Source organism: Rhinoraja longicauda, chromosome 26, assembly GCF_053455715.1.
Source record: "Rhinoraja longicauda isolate Sanriku21f chromosome 26, sRhiLon1.1, whole genome shotgun sequence".
Classification (NCBI taxonomy): Eukaryota; Metazoa; Chordata; class Chondrichthyes; order Rajiformes; family Arhynchobatidae; genus Rhinoraja; species Rhinoraja longicauda.
The window spans coordinates 29,339,477-29,363,169 of record NC_135978.1 but is presented as its reverse complement, the minus strand read 5'-3'; the positions used below and the strand labels follow the sequence as shown (position 1 = coordinate 29,363,169).

Genomic DNA, 23,693 nt, shown 5'->3' with positions numbered 1-23,693 from the left:
ACACTATCCTACACACACATACACACACAAGTGATAATTTACAATCTTTACCGAAACCAATTAACCTACAAACCCGTACGTTTTTGGAGTGTGGGGGAAAAAAACAAAGAAAACCCACACGGTCACAGAGAGAACGTGCAAACTCCGTACAGACAGCACCTGAGGTCAGGATCAAACCTGGGTCTCTACCGCTGCACCACTGTGACACATCCATATTTACACTTGTACTGGACGCAAGACTTGCATAACCAACCCAGTTCAGCTGCTGTTATAATCGTTAGATCTTTATATTTTAAAAAATAGGGCTTGCTGCTTTCTTCAGACACAAGTCTGTCAATTCACAAACACTGCAAACATATGCAAAATGACAAACTTGACCCACTGACAGCAGTTAATCTCGAAAACAACATTCCAATGAGCTGATGTTCAATATTTAAACTGTTATGGTAGTAAAGGTGCAGACTGCCTTTAGAGCAAAGGGCATGGAGTGACTCAAGGGGCAGGCAGCATCTCTGGAGGACGTGGGTAGGCGACGTTTTGGGTCGGAACCCTTCTTCAAGGCTGGTTGCGGTGGGGGTGGGGGGGAGAAAGCTAGAAGAGAGATGGGGTGGGGGTCAAAGCCTGGCAAGTAGGGAGAGTTGATCTGTTTACGCTTGTAATGTTTACGTCAATGTCCGCAGACGGTGGTGGAGGTCAAGTCAATGGGGATGTTTAAAGTGGAGATTGATGGGTTTTTTATTAGTAAGGGTGTCATAGGTTGCCGGGAGAAGGCAGGAGAATAGGTTGAGAGGGACAAGGGAGCAGCCATGATTGAATGGTGGATCAGACTGGATGGGCCGAATGGCCTAATTATTGCCTATGTCTTATGAGCTTATTATTCTGTTAGTTACGTTCCGAGTTGCCTGGTACTTTTTGAACTGGCATCTTTAGAACGGTAGGGTGGCACAGCTGGCACACACAGTGCCAGAGACCCAGGTTCGAACCCGACCTCGGGTGCTGTCTGTGTGGAGTTTGCACGTTCTCCCTGCAACCGTATGTGTTTTCTCCGGGCGCTTCGGTTTTCTCCCACATTCCAAAGACGTGCAGGTTCTTAGGGAAATTGGCTTTGTTAATTCTCCCAAGTGTGTGCGGAATAGAACACGTGCAAGTGTGGTCATTGGTTGCCGCAGACTCAGTGGGCCAAAATGCCTGCTTCCTCACCGTATCTCTAACATTGAAACTAAGATCCCGCTTCCATCCTGACTACGGGTGCCGTCTGTACGGAGTTTGCACCTTCTCCCTGTGACCACGCGGGTTTTCTCCGGGTGATCTGGTTTCCTCCCACACTCAAAGACGTACAGGTTTGTAGGTGAATTGGCGTCTGTAAAATTGTGAGTTGTCTGCTGTGTTGTCGGACGTTGTTAGTGTGCTGGGTGGTCGATGGTCGTGGACTCGGTGGGCCGAAGGGTCTGTTCCAATGCTGTATCTCTAAAGTCTAAAGTATAGTAAATTCTTCTGTGAAGTCATTTGAGAAAACCTAGAGTGGTGCTGAGACCCAGCCTTGGCGTATCTCACAAGTTGACAAGCAGAAGAGATCTTTAGAGACACAGCGTGGAAACAGGCCCTTCGGCCCACCGAGTCCATGCCGACCAGCGATCACCACGTACACTAGGGACAATCCTACACACCAGGAACAATTAAAAATTTTACCAAAGCCAATTAAGCTACAAACCCGTACGTCTTTGGAGTTTGGGAGGAAACGAAAGCACCCGGAGAAAACCCACGCGTACACAGGGAGAACGTACAAACTCCGTACAGACAGCACCCGTAGTCAGGATTGAACCCGGGTCTCTGGCGCTGTTAGGCAGCAACTCTTCCGCTGTGCCACCCCAAGATCATGAAGCCCATACTAATCTTAACCCCCTGTGAAGCAAAGGTAGATTGAGAGAGCAGTAAGCAAAACAAAAGTGGAAAATGAAAGTTATCGTGCAATGTTAATCGTTCTAAGTACTCGATGGGCCAGGGACTGCTTTGGGTATCTGAAGATCACGTTGGTTCTTTCGTAGTTGCGGACTCCATATTGTTGAGAGACTGAGCTTGTAGTTTGCTACGTATGGACTTAATGGGCCGAATGGCTTAATTCTACTCCTATTCCTTCTGACCTTATGACCTTCAGTCAAGGCACAAATAGACTAGAGCAGTCAGAACCTTCCCCCCAGGGTGGAAATGTCAAATACTAAAGGGCATAGCTTGAAGGTGAAAGGAGCAATGTTTCAAGGAGATGTGTGGGGTAATTTTTACGAACAGAGAGTGGTGGGCGCCTGGAACAGGTAGTGGAGGCAGATACGCTAGTGGCGTTGAAGAGATGTTTGGATGGGCACACGGATTTGCAGGGAATGGAGGGATATGGATCGCGTGCAGTTGGTCTCGGCGTCATGTGCGGCACGGACATTGTGGGCCGAAGGGCCTGTTCCCACGCTGTGCTGTTTTGGTGTTGCATGTTTTGTGCTTCAGTCTGAATGTCAGAATAACAGTGGCGTCAACATCGCAACCGTCAGAATGCAACCACATTGCCTTTCGGTTTCAGTCACGTAACCACCTCCGTCCGTGAGAGCAACTCTCGAGCTGGCCGCGGGTTTTGATCATGTATCCTGAGCCCACTCGGTTGAGTCCGAAACTGACCAGCTAATCTTTCAAAAGCCGACGGTCTATTTTCATCGTCAATTAGGCAAATGAAAATCGAAAAGCCCTGGTTTAGTTAGTAACAAATTCTTTAGCCCTGGCTTCTGTGTTTGTTCGTTGCTCAGTGTTTTAGCAAGTTCAGAAACTTGGGAGGGTGCCAACCTTATTATGCAGCACACAATTAAAGTTTCAGAGAGAATCGCATTTCGGAGCTCCCACAATGAGTGGCTCCAGACATGGACTCTAAGATCCTCAAATTGAGTAATATTGATTTACTTCTGTAACTTGATGTAATAAAATAACTGCAGATGCTGGTACAAATCGAAGGTATTTATTCACAAAATGCTGGAGTAACTCAGCAGGTCAGGCAGCATCTCAGGAGAGAAGGAATGGGTGACGTTTCGGGTCGAGACGTTTCAGTCTGAAGAAGGGTCTCGACCCGAAACGTCACCCATTCCTTCTCTCCTGAGATGCTGCCTGACCTGCTGAGTTACTCCAGCATTTTGTGAATAAATACTTCTGTAACTTGGCACATCCTCTGAATTTGTGGTGAATCTGTGGAATTTGTTGCCGCAGTCGGCTGTGGAGGTCGTCATTGGATATTTTTAAAGCGGAGATTGGTAAGTTCTTGATTAGTAAGGGTGTCAAAGGTGAAGAGTGGAAGGCAGGAGAATGGGGTTGAGAGGGCAACATAGATCGGCCATGTTGAATGGCGGAGCAGACTCAATGGGCCGAATGGCCTAATTCTGCTCCTATGTCTTATGAACTTATGAATTTGGGACAGGCTTTGAATCGTGTTGAGTTGCTTTTACGTACAATGGGCATGTAGTCAGTCGTTAACCTCGACATTGAGTGAAAGGTTCACATTGAACGAGTGGACTTCAGGAAAGGTTCGCTCATTATTCTTGGAAACACTGCCCAGGATCCTTCACAACTACCTGAGGGAGAAGGTGGGGCCTCAGTTCAATGGAGACCCTAGGAACTGCAGACGCTGGTTTACAAAAGAAAGAGGCAAAGTGCTGGAGTAACTCGGCGTACCAGGCAGCATCTCTGGAGGACATGGATAGGCGACGTTTCGGGTCGGAACCCTTTATCAGACTGAGAAGGATCCTTGTCCTCCAGAGATGCTGCCTGAGCCGCTGAGTTACTCCGGCACATTGTGTCCTACACAAGATTGCAGCATCTGCAGTTCCAGGTATAAATGGGTTAGAGTGGAACAGGAGATAATCCAGAGACTTGATATCCTGGCATTTGTTAGGCTGGTGAGCTCAATCTATGTTATTAAATGTTTAATCTTTTTAAATCTCAATGCAGGACATAACTTCTGATGTGGTCTGAGGTCAGGTGAAGCTACATGGTGGCCATAGTATTTGTCTAATACCCAGGTCAATCTTCTTATGCCAAATTAAAGCAAATATGATTTGTATTCCAATTTTAGATTTAGATTTAGAGATACAGCGCGGAAACAGGCCCTTCGGCCCACCGAGTCCGCGCCGCCCAGCGATCCCCGCATCCTACACACACTAGGGACAATTTTTTAAAACATTTTACCCAGTCAATTAACCTACATACCTGTACGTCTTTGGAGTGAGTGAGGAAACCGAAGATCTCGGAGAAAACCCACGCCGGTCACGGGGAGAACGTACAAACTCCGTACAGACGGCGCCCGTAGTCAGGATTGAACCTGAGTCTCGGGCGCTGCATTCGCTGTAAGGCAGCAACTCTACCGCTGCGCCACTGTGCCACCAATTTCTCAATTATTTTGAGCAGAATACGTATCGCTAACACTCTGCCAGTCAATGAGTTGGCGGTTGATTTTGAGGGTTTAGTTTAGAGATACAGCGCGGAAACAGGCCCATCGAGTCCTCACCGACCAGCGATCCCCGCACACTAACACTATCCGACACACGTAGAGGGCAATTTACATTTACACCAAGCTAATTACCCTACAAACCTGTACGTCTTTGGAGTGTGGGAGGAAACCGAAGATCTCGGTGAAAACCCAGGTGGTCACGGGGAGAACTTGTCGTCAGAATCTAACCGGGGTCTCCGGCGCTGTGAGGCAGCAACTCTACCGTGCTGCCCCTGTAGAACACAAGACTCAATAGCAGTCGATGGAAACCATGTCAATCCAGCCAGTAAATAATTTATTCATAGCGACTTCTCCCTGCAGCAGCAGGATATTTTATTAAGAAGGAGCGATGATTAAAAGACTGTGATATGTTCTGTGCGTAAAATCAAGTTTAGTTTATTGTCAAATTGTTTTATTGCTGGTCTAAACCGAAGGTAGACACAAAATGCTGGAGTAACTCAGCGGGTCAGGCAGCATCTCTGGTGAGAAGGAATGGGTGCAATGAAAGGTTTGCTTGCCACAGCATCACAGGCACAGAGACGCAGGCAACACACAGAAAGCATTGAGACTGAGCAAAAACAAGACAAATTAAAAAAATAACCAACAATGGAAAGTACCAATTCGGCACGGTGGCACAGTGGTGGAGTCTCAGCCTCACAGCGCCAGAGACCCGGGTTCGGTCCGGACTGCGGGCGCTGTCTGTATGGAGTTTGTACGTTCTCCTTGTGACTGCGTGGGTTTTCTCCGGGTGCTCCGGTTTCCTCCCACACTCCAAAGACTCCCAGGTTTGTAGGTTAATTGGCTTCGGTAAAATTGTAAATTGTCCTTGGTGTGTGTAGGATAGTGCTAGTGTACGGGGTGGGTCGCTGTTTGGCGCGGACTTGGTGGCCCAAAGGGCCCGTTTCCGCGCTGTGTCTCTAAATTAAACCAAACTAAACTAAGCTAAACAAATACAGAATTAGAAAGCAAGTCCATGGCAGTGCAAGAGGTGTCTGTAGTGTTCCTCTGTGAAGGTAGGATTAGGGTAGTGCAGGTCGGCTCAAGAACCTGATGGTTGTAGGAGAGTAGCTGTTCCTGAACCTGGTGGTGTGGGACTTCAGGCCCCTGCACCTCCTGCCCGGCAGTGGCAGCGAGACGAGGGCCCGGCCTGGGTGGTGGGCGACCTTGACGGTAGATGCCGCCTCCTTGGGGTAGCGCCTGGCGCCGATGCTGTCGATGGTGGGTTGGGCAGTGCCCGTGATGGACCGGGCTGAGACCACCCCTCCCTGCGGCCTCGTGTCTTCCTGTGGTATTGCCGTACCAGGCCGTGATGCAACCAGTCAGGATATGTTCTACAGTGCATGTGTGGGCATTAGTGAGAGCATTCAGTGCCAAACCTCTACAAACCTCAAAGTAAAGATGCTGGTGCATCTTATTCATGATGGTATCCATGTGCTAGGCTTGGAGCTAGGGTTGCCAACTGTCCCGTATTAGCCGAGACATCCCGTATTTTGGGCTAAATTGGTTTGTCCCGTACGGGTCCACCCTTGTCCCATATTAGGCCCGAACGGCACTGTATGCCTGGACACTGTAGGCCCAGACGCTGTAGGACCCGGCACTGTAGGACCCGACACTGTAGGCCCCGAACAATGTAGCCCGGGGCCCACTGTAGTCCTGGACAGTATAGGGCCTGGCTCCGCCTAACGGAGGTTGCTTAGCAACCCGCCTCCCGGCCCGGGCGGCCGCCATTGGTGGAGCGGGAGCACATGGCCGCTGGCTGGGTGAGGTCACGTGGGGGCGCGGGATGATGACATCACCCTTTGTCCCTTGTTTGGGAGTGAGGATGTTGGCAACCCTACATGGAGCGGATCATCTGAGATGTTAAAGCCCACGTATTTGAAGCTGGCAACTCTCCCACCCATTGACTCACCAACTGGCTCAAGGTCTCGTGACTTCCCTTTTCTGAAGTCCATGGTTAATTTCTTGCTTTAGGTTTAGGTTTATTACCATCCCCTGCAGTGAAATACTTTTGCATTGTTTTGCATGTTATCCAATCTAATCGGATAATACTTTCTACATAATCAAAATCAAATCACGCTCAAGTACAATAGGTTGAGCAACATGGAAGATACAGAGTGCAGAATATAGTTCATAAGGTCATCAGTAATGGGAGCAGGATTAGGCCATTCGGCCCATCTAGTCTACTCCACCATTCAATCATGTCTGATCTATCCCTCTCTCCGAACCCCATTCTCCTGCCTTCTCCCCATAATCAAGAATCTGTCTGTCTCTGCCATAAAAATATTAATTTCTTAGGCCTCCACAGCCTTTTCTTGCGTGGGTTTTCTCCGAGATCTTCGGTTTCCTCCCACAGTCTAAAAATATATAGGTCTGTGGGTTATTGGCTTGGTATAAGTGTAAGCTGTCGCTAGTGTGTATGGGATAGTGTTAGTGTGCGGGGATCGCTGGTCGGCGCGGACTCGGTGGGCCGAAGGGCCTGTTTCCGCGCTGTATCTCTAAAGTAAACTAAAGGATCAGTTGGTCATTTTAATCTCTCTTTCTTTTGATTTGCAGAAGAGCATGAGAGACGGGAGGAGCTGCAGTTTGAGAGAGGGGCGGAGTGCAGGAAAGCGGACTTGGAGCGGGTCAACAATGTGCTGCGGGGAGAAGGGGTTAAGCCTGAGGTGCAGGCCGCTCCAGCCTTGCTGGTGCAGAAAGCCTTGCCCCCTCCCGCTATCGCCGCCGCTGCCACCGCCACCGCCACAGTGGTGGTGTCTCACGTGGTCATCCCCGCGCCGACCCGCTCCCCGCTCCCCCACCAGCACCAGCCGGCGGCGGCAGCGGCGGCGGCGGCGCTCAGCCCTGGCAACACCGGCTCCCCGCCCCTGCTCCACCCCTCCCCCACGCCCGCCTTCAGCGACCCCCATCCCGGTCCCACCGCGGTGGGCAGCCCGTCCGCGCACCTCCAGAGCTCCGTGCTCACCATCCCGCACCATCACTTCATCCAGCAATCGCCCCTGCCCCAGCAGCCAGCCTCGCTCAAGCCCGGCCCCTTGGACGATGGCAAGCCCCAAGATCAACGGCGGAGGCCCGGAGGGTGAGTACCACCGCACCATCGACCCTCCTCCTCACTGAGGATGACGGGCCATCTGGTAGACGTGGAGAAGATCACGAGGGGAATTGATCGGGTGAAGAGGGCACCCACAGTTGGAGAATCAAGAACCAGAGGACACGGGTTTAAGGGGAGGGCGAGAATGGAGCGGGTAATTGCACAGTGTGTGGGGAAGGAACTGCAGATGATGGTTTACACCGAAGATAGACAGAAAGTGCTGGAGTAACGCAGCGGGACAGGCGGCATCTTTGGAGAGAAGGAATAGGTGACGCTTCGGGTCGAGGCCCTTCTTCAGTCCCGACCCGAAACTTCACCTATTCCTTTTCCTGGCATTCATAGCGAGGGGATTTGAATATAGGAGCAGGGAGGTTCTGTTGCAGTTGTACAGGGCATTGGTGAGACCACACCTGGAGTATTGCATACAGTTTTGGTCTCCTAATCTGAGGAAAGACATTCTTGCCATAGAGGGAGTACAGAGAAGGTTCACCAGATTGATTCCTGGGATGGCAGGACTTTCATATGAAGAAAGACTGGATAAACTCGGCTTGTACTCGCTGGAATTTAGAAGATTGAGGGGGGATCTTATAGAAACTTACAAAATTCTTAAGGGGTTGGACAGGCTAGATGCAGGAAGATTGTTCCCGATGTTGGGGAAGTCCAGAACAAGGGGTCACAGTTTAAGGATAAGGGGGAAGTCTTTTAGGACAGAGATGAGAATGGTTTTTTTCACACAGAGAGTGGTGAATCTGTGGAATTCTCTGCCACAGAGGGTAGTTGAGGCCAGTTCATTGGCTATATTTAAGAGGGAGTTAGATGTGGCTAAAGGGGTCAGGGGGTATGGAGAGAAGGCAGGTACGGGATACTGAGTTGGATGATCAGCCATGATCATATTGAATGGCGGTACAGGCTCGAAGGGCCGAATGGCCTACTCCTGCACCTATTTTCTATGTTTCTATGTTTCTTCAGAAATGCTGTCGGGCCCGTTGTGTTGCTCCAGCTTTTTGTGTCGATCTTCGGTTTAAACCACCATCTGCAGTTCCTTCCTGCACCTGGGTAAGGCTGGGCAAAAGAAGGACTGTGTCCCTGTGACAAATGACCAGAGTAATACCACAATGTGGATGATTGAATTTCTATGCAGGAGTTCGATCGTGCCGACCAACATGCCCCATCTTCACCAGTCCTACCTGCCTGCATTTGGCCGATAACCCTTCTAAACCTAAGATAGACACAAAATGCTGGAGTAACCCAGCGGGACAGGCAGCATCTCTGGAGAGAAGGAATGGGTGACGTTTCGGATCGAGACCCTTCTTGAGACTGAGAGTCAGGGGGAGAGGGAAACTGGAGATATGGAAGGGCACAAGGAGCATGTATGGTGTGAAAAGGACAGATCAAAGCAGATGAGGATCAAGGAATTGTACAATGGTTTATTGTTGGCTGTGGGAAAGGTGACAACAATGCAGTAAAATTAATCAGGAGGACAGTGAAACTAGTAGGAGAGCTAAGATGGAGGAGGGATGGAGAGAGAGGGAAAGCAAGGATTACTTGAAGTTAGAGATGTCAATATTCATGCTGTAAGCTGCCCAAGCAAAATATGAGGTGGTGTTCCTGCAATTTGCGTTTGGCCTCACTGACAGTAGAGGAGGCCCAGGACAGAAAGGTCAGTGTGGGAATGGGAGGAGTTAAAGTGTTTGACAACCGGGAGATTGTGTGATTGTGCTAATCTATGGTCAGACTTGTACTGAACTATATACAAAAACAAATCTCACTGTGCCTATGTACACGTGATGATAAAGTATCATTGAGTTTAGTTTAGTTTAGACATACAGCGCGGAAACAGGCCCTTCGGCCCACCGAGTCCGTGCCGACCGACGATCACCCCATACACGAGCACTATCTGACACACCAGGGACAATTTGCAATTTTTACCAAAGTCGATTAAACTGCGTCTTTGTGGGAGTGTGGGAGAAATCTCGCGCGATCACAGGGAGAACGTACAAACTTGGTCTACATAGCACCCAAGGTCAGGATCGAACCCGAGTCTGATCGATGCATAAATTGTTCAGCATTTGCAGAACTTTGAATTGAATTGTCCCTCCCTGTGTAGTAACAACCACCAGAATCACTGGAGCCAGAGTTTTAATTACCTAGACCAAACGTCCTGTGTCAGAAACCACTCCCACATACAGGTGACCTGTGCATTATGGCAATCCGCATAATGTAAATCTAGACCGACCCAATTCACAGATCACTACCGAAAACTGTAATTTGGAATAAAAATGTGCTCTTTTGAAAATTTTCGTGAAAAAGGGAAGTTGAGATGACCCTGTGTATGAAGCCACTGCAGATGCTGGTTTACACCGAAGATAGACACAAAATGCTGGAGTATCTCAGCGGGACGGGCAGCGTCTCTGGGGAGAAGGAACGGGTGACGCTTCGGGTCGAGACCCTTCCTCAGACTGGTGTCGAGGGAGAGGGAGACACATAGACAAGGAAGTGTAAGGTGTTAATACGGGCAGAGAGGTTGAGATCAAGGAAAATGTAGAATAGATCAAGCGAAATATGAAATAGCCCTTTTTGTTCCCCCAAGAACAAAAATTCTGAAGAAGGGTCCCGACCCGAAACGTTGCCACGCCATGTTCTCCAGAGATGCTGCCTGAGCCACTGAGTTACTTTATTCTATAAGAAAATAACAGCAGGTTCTGGTACAAATCGAAGGTATTTATTCACAAAATGCTGGAGTAACTCAGCAGGTCATATCATATCATATCATATCATATATATACAGCCGGAAACAGGCCTTTTCGGCCCACCAAGTCCGTGCCGCCCAGCGATCCCCGTACATTAACACTATCCTACACCCACTAGGGACAATTTTTACATTTACCCAGCCAATTAACCTACATACCTGTACGTCTTTGGAGTGTGAGAGGAAACCGAAGATCTCGGAGAAAACCCACGCAGGTCACGGGGAGAACGTACAAACTCCTTACAGTGCAGCACCCGTAGTCAGGATCGAACCTGAGTCTCCGGCGCTGCATTCGCTGTAAAGCAGCAACTCTACCGCTGCGCTACCGTGCCGGTCAGGCAGCATCTCGGGAGAGAAGAAATGGGTGACGTTTTGGGTCGAGACCCTTCCCAAGACTGAAGACCCTACCCCAGTCTGAGGAAGGGTCTCGACCCGAAACGTCACCCATCCCTTCTCTCCTGAGATGCTGCCTGACCTGCTGAGTTACTCCAGCGTTTTGTGAATAAATACCATCGAGTTACTTTATTCTATTCAATGATACTTTATTGTTACATGTACCTATATACAGTGAGATGCATTGCATTGCATACAAGCTGGTAAGATCGCACAGCAGACCTCTCCTCGTCTGCCAAAAGTTCACCTAAAGTCCCATCTACTGCCTTCTAACTCCAGCTCTTTGTGCCTTTTTTGGTAAATCGGCATCTGCAGTTCCTTGTGCTCCGATTTTTCTTTTTCAACTCAAGCTTGTTATTTCGTTTGTTATTGTCACGCGCACCGAGGTACAGTGAAAAGCTTTGTGTCGCATGCTGTCACGCCAGAGAAAGGACTATGCATGATTACAATCAAGCCGTCCACAGTGTACACATCTGTTGAGTGAAAGATTTTGATAGAGTGGACCGCTTGATCAAGCTGGAAAGTGTACAGGGAACATTTACGAGGATATTGCCAGGACTAGAGGGTCTGAGCTGTCGGGAGAAGTTAAGAAGGAGGATGAGGGGTGATCATATAGAGGTGTATAAAATCGTGAGAGGAATAGATCGAGTTGACGCACAGAGTCTCTTGCCCAGAGTAGGGGAATCGAGAGTCAGAGGACATAAGTTTAAGGTGAAGGTGGACTCGGTGGGCTGAAGGGCCTGTTTCCACGTTGTACCATCCGAGCATTTAAATGTAGTTCAGGAAATAAATCTTAAAGACAAAGTCATGATTATGGTTAATGGAGGGAGATTAGTTTACTTTAGAGATACAGCACAGAAACAGGCCCTTCGGCCCACCGAGTCCGCGCCGACCAGCGATCCCCGCTCACTAACACTAACACACTAGGGACAATTTACAATTTTACCAAGGCCAATGAACCAACAAACCTGTACGTCTTTGTAGTGTTGGAGGAAACCCGCGTGGTCACGGGAAAACCCACGTGGTCACAAACTCCGTGCAGGCAGCACCCGTAGTCAGGATCGAACCCGTGTCTCTGGCGCTGCAAGGCAGCAACTCTACCGCTGCGCCACCGTGCTGACCTAAATCAGTAGCTGTTTTGATCTATGAGCCCCCAGATACGCCAGTGGGTTGACTCGACCTTGTGAAATGGGCTGGCAGGTCACTATGATCGAGGAAAACAACAGTGAGGCTATTAAAGTTAACTTTGCCAGCAACGCACTCGGCCCTGTGAATGGAAAGTTAAATCTCCTGCAGAAAGCAGTGAATCTGGAAGATGTTTATCTCACTGCTCCTATTCTAGGTTAACAGTACTGTAATGAAATATCGTGCATTCATTCAATGAGTCAATCCCAGTATTAACCCCATAGTTTTCTTTCATTCAGAAAGAAAGGCCAAAATAACCTTTTATATTAAAGTCGGTCAGTTACGTAACGATGCTGAGGATTATAGAGCCGCTTTGTGGTCTCGGTCACAATTAAATCTTTGACAGCTTTGATTATAAATAGTTGCAGGCTGCTTTAATGCTGCTTCTTAATAAATTAAAATGAGAAATGTAAGCGCCCATTTAAAGATGAGCCAGTGTTCTCTTGGTTGCCTCACATGTCTGCAACAGTCAGATAAATGTCCCAACTCCCCAGATATCTCAGTCCGTGTCTAATACCGTCTTCAGTATCTTCAGGGAAAGGTTTTAAACCATGGGCTGTAAAAGGTACTATCGCAACGTTTAATAAACATTTACCTAGGTACATGGATAGGATGGGTTTAGAGGGGTATGGGCCAAACGCAGGCAGGTGGGACTAGTGTAAATGGGGCATGTTGGTCGGGGTGGGCAAGTTGGGCCGCAGGGCATGTTTCCACGCTTTGACTCTAAATGTAGGGAAGTTTTGTGGGCGGCACGGTGGCGCAGCGGTAGAATTGCTGCCTCACAGCGCCAGAGACCCGGTTTCGATCCCGACCAAGGGTGCTGTCTGTGCGGAGTTTGTACGTTCTCCCTGTGACCGCGTGGGGTTTATCCGAGATCTTCGGTTTCCTCCCACACTCCAAAGACGTACAGGTTTGCAGGTTAATTGGCTTGGTGTATGTGTAAAATTGTCCCTAGTGTGTGTAGGATAGTGCTAATGTGCGGGGATCGCTGGTCGGTGCGGACTCGGTGGGCCGAAGGGCCTGTTTCTGCGCTGTACCTCTAAACAAAACTAAAAACTAAATGGGCAGAGAAATGGCAAATGGAGTTTAATCCGAGCAAGCCTGGGGGGTTGCGCTTTGGGAGGTTGGGTTTTAGGGGGCAATGTACAATGTTTGGCATTTAACAGCATTGATGTACAGTGAGGTATTGAGGTCCAAGTGCATAACTCCTTGAAAATGGCAACACAAGTAGATACAGAGGTAAAGAAGGCGTACAGCATGCTTGTCGTCATTGGTCTTGTATACACTATGTATATAGTGTGGGGGTACTGATTGAGAATGATCAGCCATGATCACATCGAATGGTGGTGCTGGCTCCAAGGGCCGAATGGCCTCCTCCTGCACCTATTGTCTATTGGTCGGAGTATTGTGTACAACTGTCGGGAAGTCATGGTGCAACAACTTTGGTGAGGCCACGTTTAGAATATTGCGTGCAGATCTTCCTGGTTATAGGAAGGATGTGGCTTTGGAAAGGGCCCAGAGGAAGTGTACCAGAATGATGCCTGGATTAGGGGGCATTAGCTAGGACACTGGAAGTTGAGAGGAAACCTGATAGAAGTCTGTAAAATTACAACAGGAAGTCAAGTCAAGTCAATTTTATTTGTATAGCACATTTAAAAACAACCCACAATAGACAATAGACAATAGCCAATAGGTGCAGGAGGAGGCCGTTCGGCCCTTCGAGCCAGCACCACCATTCAATGTGATCATAGCTGATCATTCTCAATCAGTACCCCGCTCCTGCCTTCTCTCCATACCCCCTGACTCCGCTATCCTTAAGAGCTCTATCTAGCTCTCTCTTGAATGCATTCAGAGAATTGGCCTCCACTGCCTTCTGAGGCAGAGAATTCCACAGATTCCACTCTCTGACTGAAAAAGTTTTTCCTCATCTCCGTTCTAAATGGCCTACCCCTTATTCTTAAACTGTGGCCCCTGGTTCTGGACTCCCCCTTAATGGGAACATGTTTCCTGCCTCTAACGTGTCCAACCCCTTAATAATCATATACGTTTCGATCCTCTCATCCTTCTGAATTCCAGTGTATACAAGCTTAGTCGCTCCAGTCTTTCAACATATGATAGTCCCGCCACTCCGGGAATTACCCTAGTAAACCTACGCTGCACGCCCTCAATAGCAAGAATATCCTTCCTCAAATTTGGAGACCAAAACTGCACACAGTATTCCAGGTGCGGTCTCACTACGGCCCTGTACAACTGCAGAAGGACCTCTCAACTCCTCTTGTTATGAAGGCCAACATTCCATTGGCTTTCTTCACTGCCTGCTGTACCTGCATGCTTCCTTTCAGTGACTGAAGCACTAGGACACCCAGATCTCGTTGTACGTCCCCTGTTCCTAACTTGACACCATTCAGATAATACTCTGCCTTCCTATTCTTACCACCAAAGTGGATAACCTCACACATATCCACATTAAACTGCATCTGCCATGCATCCGCCCACTCACACAACCTGTCCAAGTCACCCTGCAACCTCGTAGCATCTTCCTCACAGTTCACACTACCACCCAGCTTTGTATCATCTGCAAATTTGCTAATGGTACTTTTAATCCCTTCATCCAAGTCATTAATGTATATTGTAAATAGCTGCGGTCCCAGCACCGAGCCTTGCGGTACCCCACTCGGACCCACGTTGACCAAAGTGCTGTACATCAGTTCAGGTACTAAGAGACGAACATAGAATGGCACACAAACATAACAGCACATACATAAACAGTTCACAGCGCCCCCTCAGAGGGCCTCAAACGCTAGGGAGTAGAAATAGGTTTCTAGGAAGAAATAGGAAGACATAGAGTAGACAGTCGGAACCTTTTTCCCCAGGGTGGCAAAAAATCAAAAACTAGAGGGTAAAGGTTTAAGGTCTGTGGGGCAAAGTTCAAAGGAGATGTGTGGGGCAAGTCTTTGTGACAGAGTATGTGAAGGGTGCCTGGAACGCACTGCCAGGGGTGGTGGTGGGGGCAGATAGTTTATTTTGGGTCTCTCTTCTTTAAGAGACTTTTGGATAGGCACATGGATATGGAGGGGAATGGATTATGTCCAGGCAGGTGAGAGTTGGTTTTGGCACAAACGTTGTGGGCTGAAGGGCCTGTTCCGGAACTATTCTATGTTCTAAGAGAAATTGATGATGGGAAAGTGGAATAACATAGAACTTGTGTGCATGGATGTTCGACGGTCAGTGTGGACTCGGTGGGGCAAAAAGACTGTTTCCATGGTGTGTCTTCAGTTTAATTTAGAGGCCCAGTGTGGAATCAGGCCCTTCGGCCCGACCAGCGATCCCCGCACACTAGCTCCATCCTGGGACAATTTACAATTTACAACTTTACCGAAGCCAATTAACCTACAAACCTGTACTTCTTTGGCGTGTGGGAAGAAACCGGAGCGCCCGGCGAAAACCCACGCAGATCACAGGGAGAACGTACAAACTCCGTACAGACAGCACCCGTAATCGGGATCGAACCCGGGTCTCTGATGCTGTAAAGTAGCAACTCTATCACTGTGCCAACGTGCCGCCCTTGGTATCACTAAACTAAACTAAACTAAACTAAACTGATGTGTAGGAAGGAAATGCAGATGCTGGTTTAAACTGAAGAAATTCAGAAAAAAAGCTGGAGTAACTCAGCGGGGGCAGGCAGCATCTCTGGAGAGAAGGAATGGGCGGCCTTTCGGGTCGAGGCCCCTCTTCAGACTTGGATTAGATTGAAAGATCTCACTGTGGTGAGGGGAGATGAAGAGAGGAGCTAGAGGAATTTGTGGAGTGACACCGCGAGACAACTCGTTACGTTCAGGAGGGATGATTAAGATGCTGGGGAGAGACGCTGAGAGCATTCAGTGTTGAAACCAGAAGAGGCGTAATCTGCCTCAGAACAGTGCACAGTGTGGAGGCCAGGGTCTTCAGAATGAAATGGCTTTTGCTGGAAAGATGGAGGGATGCCAATCGACTTCACAGTTCACAGCAGGCCATGCGGGAATGAATGGGAAAAGTGCAGGGCAACTGAGATCGACTGATTCGTGGAACTGCTGTAAATGAACGCAAAAATGACAAGGAACTGCAGACGCCGACTTCCCAAAAAAGACACAAAGTGGTACGGGATCTCGCAAGTTCATACATTCTAGGAGCAGAATTTGACCATTCGGCCCATCTGCAGTTAAGGGGTGGCACGGTGGCGCAGCGGTAGAGTTGCTGCCTTACAGCGAATGCAGCGCCGGAGACTCAGGTTCGATCCTGGCTATGGGCGCCGTCTGTACGGAGTTTGTACGTTCTCCCCGTGACCTGCGTGGGTTTTCTCCGAGATCTTCGGTTTCCTCCCACACTCCAAAGACGTACAGGTACGTAGGTTAATTGACTGGGTAAATGTAAAAATTGTCCCTAGTGTGTGTAGGATAGTGTTAATGTGCGGGGATCGCTGGGCGGCGCGGACTCGGTGGGCCGAAGGTTCTGTTTCCGCGCTGTATCTCTAAATCTAAAAAAAAAATCAAGTCCACTCTGCCATTCAATCATGTAGGAAAGTAACTGCACATGCTGGTACAAATCGAAGTTATCTCAAAATGCTGGAGTAAACTCAGCGGGTCAGGCAGCATCTCTCGAGAGAAAGAATGGATGACGTTTCAGGTCTCGACCCGAAACATCACCCATTCCTTCTCTCCAGAGATACTGCCTGACCCGCTGAGTTACTCCAGCATTTTGTGATAACCGCCATTCAACGATGGCTGATCTATCTTTCCCTCTCAACCCCATTCTCCTGCCTTCTCCCCATAACACCTGACACCCGTACTAATCAGGAATCTGTCAAAATCTCTGCCTTAAAAATATCCATTGACTTGGTCTCCACAGCCACCTGTGGCAATGAATTCCACAGATTCACCACCCTCTGACTAAAGAAATTCCTCCTCATCTCCTTCCTAAAAGAAACGTCCTTTAATTCTGAGGCTGTGCTCTCTGGTCCTAGACTTTCCCACTGGTGGAAACTCTGCATCCTCTATCCAGACCTTTCATTTTTCGGTAAGTTTCAATGAGAACCCCCCTGACAGGGGGAGCTGAGAAAGGTCCCGACCTGAAGCAGCATCTATCCATGTTCTCCAGATGTTTCTGACCTGCTGAGTCACCTCAGAAAATCACACTGCTGCCTCCACCTCCATCCCTTCCACGGGCTACACAACTCACAACCTTTCTACCCGAGAGCTTCACAATTCTCAGCTCTTTAGCCTTTCTGGGCACACACCTGTCTTTTCATTTCTGGCCTTTGTCCAATGACCTGAGTTTAGTTTAGTTTAGAGATACAGCGAGGAAACAAGCCCTTCGGTCCACTGAGTCCACGCCGACCAGCGATCCCTGCACATTAACACAATTCTAGTGAGGCAGCAACTACCACTGTGCACTATCTGCCTCTCAAACAACCCCCTGCATTTACCTATTACCGCCTTAATCTGTCCTGCCACTCCTCTCTTCCAGCCTTCTAAACCTCTTTCCCTGCAATCAGCCTGAAGAAGGGTCTCGACCCGAAACGTCACCCATCCACGTTCTCCAGAGATGCTGCCTGACCCGCTGTGTTACTCCAGTGCTTTGTGTCTTTCGTTGGTATAAACCAGCATCCGCAGTTCCTTGTTACTCCACTGTTTCCTTTATGGGAACCCCCTGACCCGCTGAGTTATTCTAGCACTTTGTGTGTCTTCTTTTGAGAAAATGAAATTGTTACCCTTATGAAGGTTTAGCCCCGCAAATTATTCAAGCACTCTGTGTCTTTTTTGTTGTTTAAACCAGCATCTACAGTTCCTTGTACCTCCTTGCTACCTTTATATTTTCTCTCGTTTATATTAGAAACATAGAAACATAGAAAATAGGTGCAGGAGGAGGCTATTTGGCCCTTCATTAGCCATTCATTGTGATCGTGGCTAATCATCCACGTAGTGTCAGAAAATAACTACAGATGCTGGTACAAATCGAAGGTATTTATTCACAAAATGCTGGAGTAACTCAGCGGGTCAGGCAGCATCTCAGGAGAGAAGGAATGGGTGACGTTTCGGGTCGAGACCTGTCAAGGGTCTCGACCCGAAACGTCACCCATTCCTTCTCTCCTGAGATGCTGCCTGACCCGCTGAGTTACACCAGCATTTTGCTAATCATCCACAATCAGTAACCTGTGCCTGCCTTCTCCCATGATTCCATTAGCCCCTAGAGCTCTATCTAACTTTGGTTTTGTGAAGTTTGGTTGGGTGTCCGGAATAATGTGTAAACAAGTCGTTCTTTTTTGATTTCAGGGCAGGGACGAGGGAGGTGCACAATAAACTGGAGAAGAATAGGTATGTACCGGCTTATATCAGTATTCTGTGTGGTTGGAAGATGGAGGAAATGAGTCCTTTTTGAAACCAGCAGAGTTTCATGGTCTCCATTTGCATTTGTTGGTTGACAGGAGGGCACACTTAAAGGAATGTTTTGAGACATTGAAAAAGAACATTCCCAATCTGGATGAGAAGAAAACTTCAAACCTCAGTGTTTTACGGAGTGCCTTGCGATATATCCAGGTATGAACAACGTGGAGAGTTTCTGGTAACTTCGACCGAACTGTCGTGGAAAGTGAATGATCAGACGCAAAAAGCCGGAGTAACTCAGCGGGTCAGGCAGCGTCTCTGGCGAAAAGGAATCGGTGACGTTTCGGGCCGAGGCCCTTCTTCAGACTGAGAGCCGGGGGAGAGGGGAACGAGAGATACCTCAACAAGAGATATCTCAACAAGGGATGGAGATAACGCCACCCATTCCTTTTCCCCAGAGATGCTGCCTGTCCCGCTGAGTTACTCCAGCTCTTTGTGCCTGTCTTCGGTTTAAACCAGCATCAGCAGTTCCAGCACTGCACACAGTGATCAGACTGCCGTGTCTCTTTTCTGTTTTGCAACGGTCAGATTTGTGGCTGTGATGATTTTCTTTGGGAAAGTTTGTTGAAAAGGTCTTCAATTTCTATAATTCGACTGTTCTGTTGAGGGCTGGTGTTAAGGTTTTTGTCGCTATTCTAGAATGGGACTTCTGTTTGCTGGAAAGTACGTAATCAAATGAAACTCTCGGCTTTTGTGATCGAGCTTCTGTGATGTTGGCATTTTCCAGGAAGAAATTTGGCGCGTCTATGCGGAATTTAATTAAAAATCAAAAACAGTTTCAACGTGAGCAAGTAAAAAGTTTGATAATTTATGTAAACATCGTATTATGAAGGGTTTTGGAGGAGTAAGTGTGCTCTTAATAATGTTGTAATTATGTTACAAACTAATTTTAGCAAGTCCAGCAGGATTCTCAGAGAGATGGACAGGGGCAGCATGAATGTAGTGGGCCGAAGGGCCTGTTTCTGTATTGAAATGACAATACGGTCTGTGTTAAAGGCAATCTTCTTGTTTCACGACTTGGTGTTTGCATCAGTCCTGGGATTTCTTGTGGTGATTTCTTTTGGTACACATTCTTATCTCAAATCAAAGGGCGACACAGTGTCAAGTCAAGTCAAGTCAATTTTATTTGTATAGCACATTCAAACGCTAACCCTAATGCACGCACACCCAAATGCTGTACATCAGTGCAGGTACTAAAAAAGCACATACAATACCATACAAACCTAACAACACATACATAAACAGTTTACAGCTCAGAGGGCCTCAAACGCTAGGGAATAGAAGTCGTTTTTGAGCCTGGACTTAAAGGAGTTGATGGAGGGGGCAGTTCTGATGGGGAGAGGGATGCTGTTCCACAGTCTAGGAGCTGCAACCGCAAAAGCGCGGTCACCCCTGAGCTTAAGCCTAGACCGCGGGATAGTCAGTAGCCCCAAGTCGGCCGACCTGAGGGACCTGGAGTTTGAGTGGTGGGTTAGAAGATTTTTAATATGGGGGGGGGGGGGGCAGAGGTAGAGTTTCTGCCTTACAGTGACGGAGACCAGGGTTCGATGCTGACTAGGGGTGCTGTCTGTGTGGAGTTTGTACGTTCTCCCTGTGACCGTGTGGGTTTTCCCTGGGTGCTCCGGTTACCTCCCACACTCCAAAGTTGTACAGGTTTGTAGGTTGAATGGTTTTGGTAAAGATTGTAAATTGTCCCTAGTGTGTGTAGGATAGTGCTAGTGTACGGGGATCGCTGGTCGGTGCGGACTCGGTGGGCCAAAGGGCCTGTATCTTCAAACTAAACTGAACTAAAAATCCTCAGAATATTTTTGAATGGTTTCTGATTTTGTTTGTTGTGTCAGTGGGCTACCATCAAGATGCATATCGAATACATCCTTTGTTGAAGGCATCAACCAAAAACTCAGTACCAATGGTAGGGTACAACAATGTACTGGAATTATATTGGTTGATACGTTACGGCTGTTATAGCCAACCCATACATATGTTCACTAAAGGACACAAGGTGCTGGAGTAACTCCGAGGGTCAGGCAGAATCTCTGGAGAACATGGACAGGTGATGTTTCGAGTCGAGACCCTCCTTCAGTCAGTCCATTTGTTTACCACCCAGCAGCTATGGTTCTTTGTTTCTGCATATTTACTACCTGCCCATCAAACAGTATGGCACGATGGCGCAGTGGTAGATTTACTGCCTCACAGCGCCAGAGACCTGGGTTTGATCCTGACTTCAGGTGTTGCCTGTGCAGAGTTCGTATGTTCTCCCTTCAGTAAAATTATCCCTAGTGTGTTAGGATAGTGTTAACGCGTGGGGATAGCTGGTCGGTCCGGACTTGGTGGGCCGAAGGGCCTGTTTCCTTGCCTTATCTTTAAACTAAACTAAACTAAACTTAAATGCTGTAATTTTTCAAATATCCGGACGTGAAGTTTCCTTTTCAATCGTTGCAGGCATTGTTTAATCAAAATTTTCAAAGGCAAAGAGTCCACTTATTTTTCGTGAACTACAATAATTCCCAAACCTGCACAGAAATCAATGAAGGGAATACTTTTTCAACCCCGAAATAAAACGACAGCGATCATAATGAATCTGCGGTGTTTCCTTAGATTTTCATGTTCATAAGTGAGAATTAGGCCATTCGGCCCATCAAGTCTATTCCACCTTTCAATCATAACTGATCTATCTTTCCCTCTCAACCCCGTCCTCCTGCCTTCTCCCCATAACCCCTGACACCCGTACTAATCAAGAATCTGTCTATCTCTGCCTTAAAAATATCTATTGACTTGGCCTCCACAGTCTTCTGTGGCCATGAATTCCACAGATTCACCACCCTCTTGACTAAAGAGATTCCTACTCATCTCCTTTCTGACGGAACGTCCTTTAATTCTGAGGATTTGACCTCTAGTCCTAGACTCTCCCACTAGTGGAAGCATCCTCTCCACTTCCACTCTTTCCAGGCCTCTCACTATTTGTTTTTTCGCTTTGTAATTTTTACTTCCTGAAATTCTGCATTTCTGCAACTCTGCATTGCAAAATTCTGCATTTCATTTTGTGACCATATCGGACAGGAATTGTAGCTCAGCTCTCCGGGAACACTGTTGCCTCAGTCTCAACCTTGTGGCTTCCTCTTACGCTTTGCAGCTTTTGTGTGTAACTAAGTTTTAGTTTCAGTTTTAGAGCTACACCATGGGACTAGGCCCTTCAGTCCATTGAGTCCGCGCTAGGGTTGCCAACTACCTCACTCCCAAATAAGGGACAAAGGGTGACGTCACCGCCCTTTGACCTCACCCAGCCATTAGGCCGTTCGGTCCATCAAGTCCACTCCCACCATTCAATGATGGCTGATCTATCTTTCTCTCTCAATCCCATTCTCCTGCCTTCTCCCCATAACCCCTGACACACGTACTAATCAAGAATCTATCTATCTCTGCCTTAAAAATATCCACTGACTTGGCCTCCACGTCCTTCTGTGGCAAAGGATTCCACAGATTCACCACATAGTGCATCGGGAGTTTTGTTTGGGGAGTTTTGAAACGTGTCATCACCTCCTTGAACCACGACAAATGCAATCACAGAGTGATACAGTGTGGAAACAGGCCCTTCGGCCCAACTTGTCCGCACCGACCAACATGTCCCAGCTACACTAGTCCCATCTGCCTGCGTTTGGATATCCCTCCAACCCTGTCCTATCCATGTACCTGTCTAACTGTTTCTTAAATGTTGGGATAGTCCCTGCCTCAACTACCTCCTCTAGCAGCTTGTTCCATACACCCACCACCCTTTGTGCGAAAACCACCACGCTTTGTTTGAAAATGAGCCAGATTCGAGTTTATTTACCTGTGGATGCGTGGCACGGCCATTTATTGTGCAATCCCCTTCCTGCTCTGGTGGAAAATAGCACAGTGCAGCACAGGGACAGGCCCTTCAGCCCACAATGTCTTGTTGAGATTGGTTTGGTTTATCGTCAGTTCAGTGTGCGGAGGTACAGTGCTTTTCACAAAGCTTTTCACTGTACCTCGGTACACGTGGCACTAAACTAAACTGAACAATGTCTGTGCTGAACATGATGCCAAGATCCATCTCCCTCCCTTCCCTGCATATCCATGTGCCCATCCAAAAGTCTTTAAAACGCCGCTACCATTGTATCTACCTGCATCACCACCCCAATGGGTGTGTTCCAGGAACCCATTTCTAAAACAAACTTTAGAAATACTGCACGAAAACAGGCCCTTCGGCCCACTGAGTCTGTGCTGACCTGCGATCATCCCGTACACCAACACTATCCTGCACACTAGTGACAATTTACAACTTACAGAAGGCCACTAACCTACAAGCTTGTAGACCTTTGGAGTGTGGGAGGAAGCCAGAGCATCTGGAGAAGACCTGGTCAGGATCGAACCTGGGCCTCCGGCGCTGTGAGGCAGCAACTCTACCGCTGCACCACCGTGCTGCCTGAACTTGCCCCGAACGTCTCCTTTAAACTTTGCCCCTCTTACCTTACGGCCTCACCCTTCAGTATTTGACATTTCCATCCTGAGAAAAATGTTCTGACTGTCTACCCTATCCATGTCTCTCATAATTATATACACTTCTATCAGGTTCTTCCCTCAACTTCCAGCATTCCAGAGAAAACAATCCAAGTCTGTCCAACCTCTCTCCCTGTAGCTAAAACCTCCTAATCCAGGCATCATTCTGGTCAACCTCCTCTGCGCCATTTCAAGAACCTCCACATCCTTCCTGTAATGAGGTGACCAGAACTGCACGCTGCACTCCAAATGCTGCCTCATCAAAGTTCTCTTGAGCTAGGGTTGCCAACTGTCCCGTATTAGCCGGGACATCCCATATTTTGGGCTAAATTGGTTTGTCCCATATGGGACCGCCCTTGTCCCGTATTAGGCCCGGGGGGTGCTGTAGGCCCGGACGCTGTGGGCACCGACGCTGTAGGCCCGGACGCTGTAGGCCCCGACAGTTTAGGTCCCGACACTCTAGGTTTCCAACATTTTAGCTCCGGACAAGGCCGTCATTGGTGGAGTGGAAGGGCGTGGCCGCTGGCTGGGTGAGGTCACGTGGGGCGCGGGGCGGTGACGTCACCTTGTCCCGTATTTGGGAGTGAGATAGTTGGCACCTCTATCTTGAACTGAGGAGTTGTCTAGTCATCTGCATTCGTCTCGAAACGTCACCCATTCCTTCTCTCCAGAGATGCTGCCTGTCCTGCTGAGTTACTCCAGCATTTTGGGTCTATCTCCGGTGAAAACTAAACGACACTGCCATAGGGTCTTAGGATGTTAATCTTGTTTCCCTCTTCACGAATATGGCCTGACTTGTTGAGTATTTGTGGCATATTCTACTTTTAT

At 48.2% G+C, this 23,693-nt stretch overlaps 1 protein-coding gene across 1 annotated transcript in view; it reads left to right on the top strand.

Moving 5' to 3' along the window:
- Window positions 1-23,693, top strand: part of mnta (MAX network transcriptional repressor a) — a 124,198-nt gene that overhangs the window by 15,104 nt on the left and 85,401 nt on the right. Inside the window, exons 2-4 of the mRNA XM_078422090.1 lie at window positions 7,067-7,589; window positions 18,237-18,278; window positions 18,389-18,500. Of these exons, the coding sequence (XP_078278216.1) occupies window positions 7,067-7,589; window positions 18,237-18,278; window positions 18,389-18,500 (677 nt within the window). The remainder of the gene's footprint in view (window positions 1-7,066; window positions 7,590-18,236; window positions 18,279-18,388; window positions 18,501-23,693) is intronic.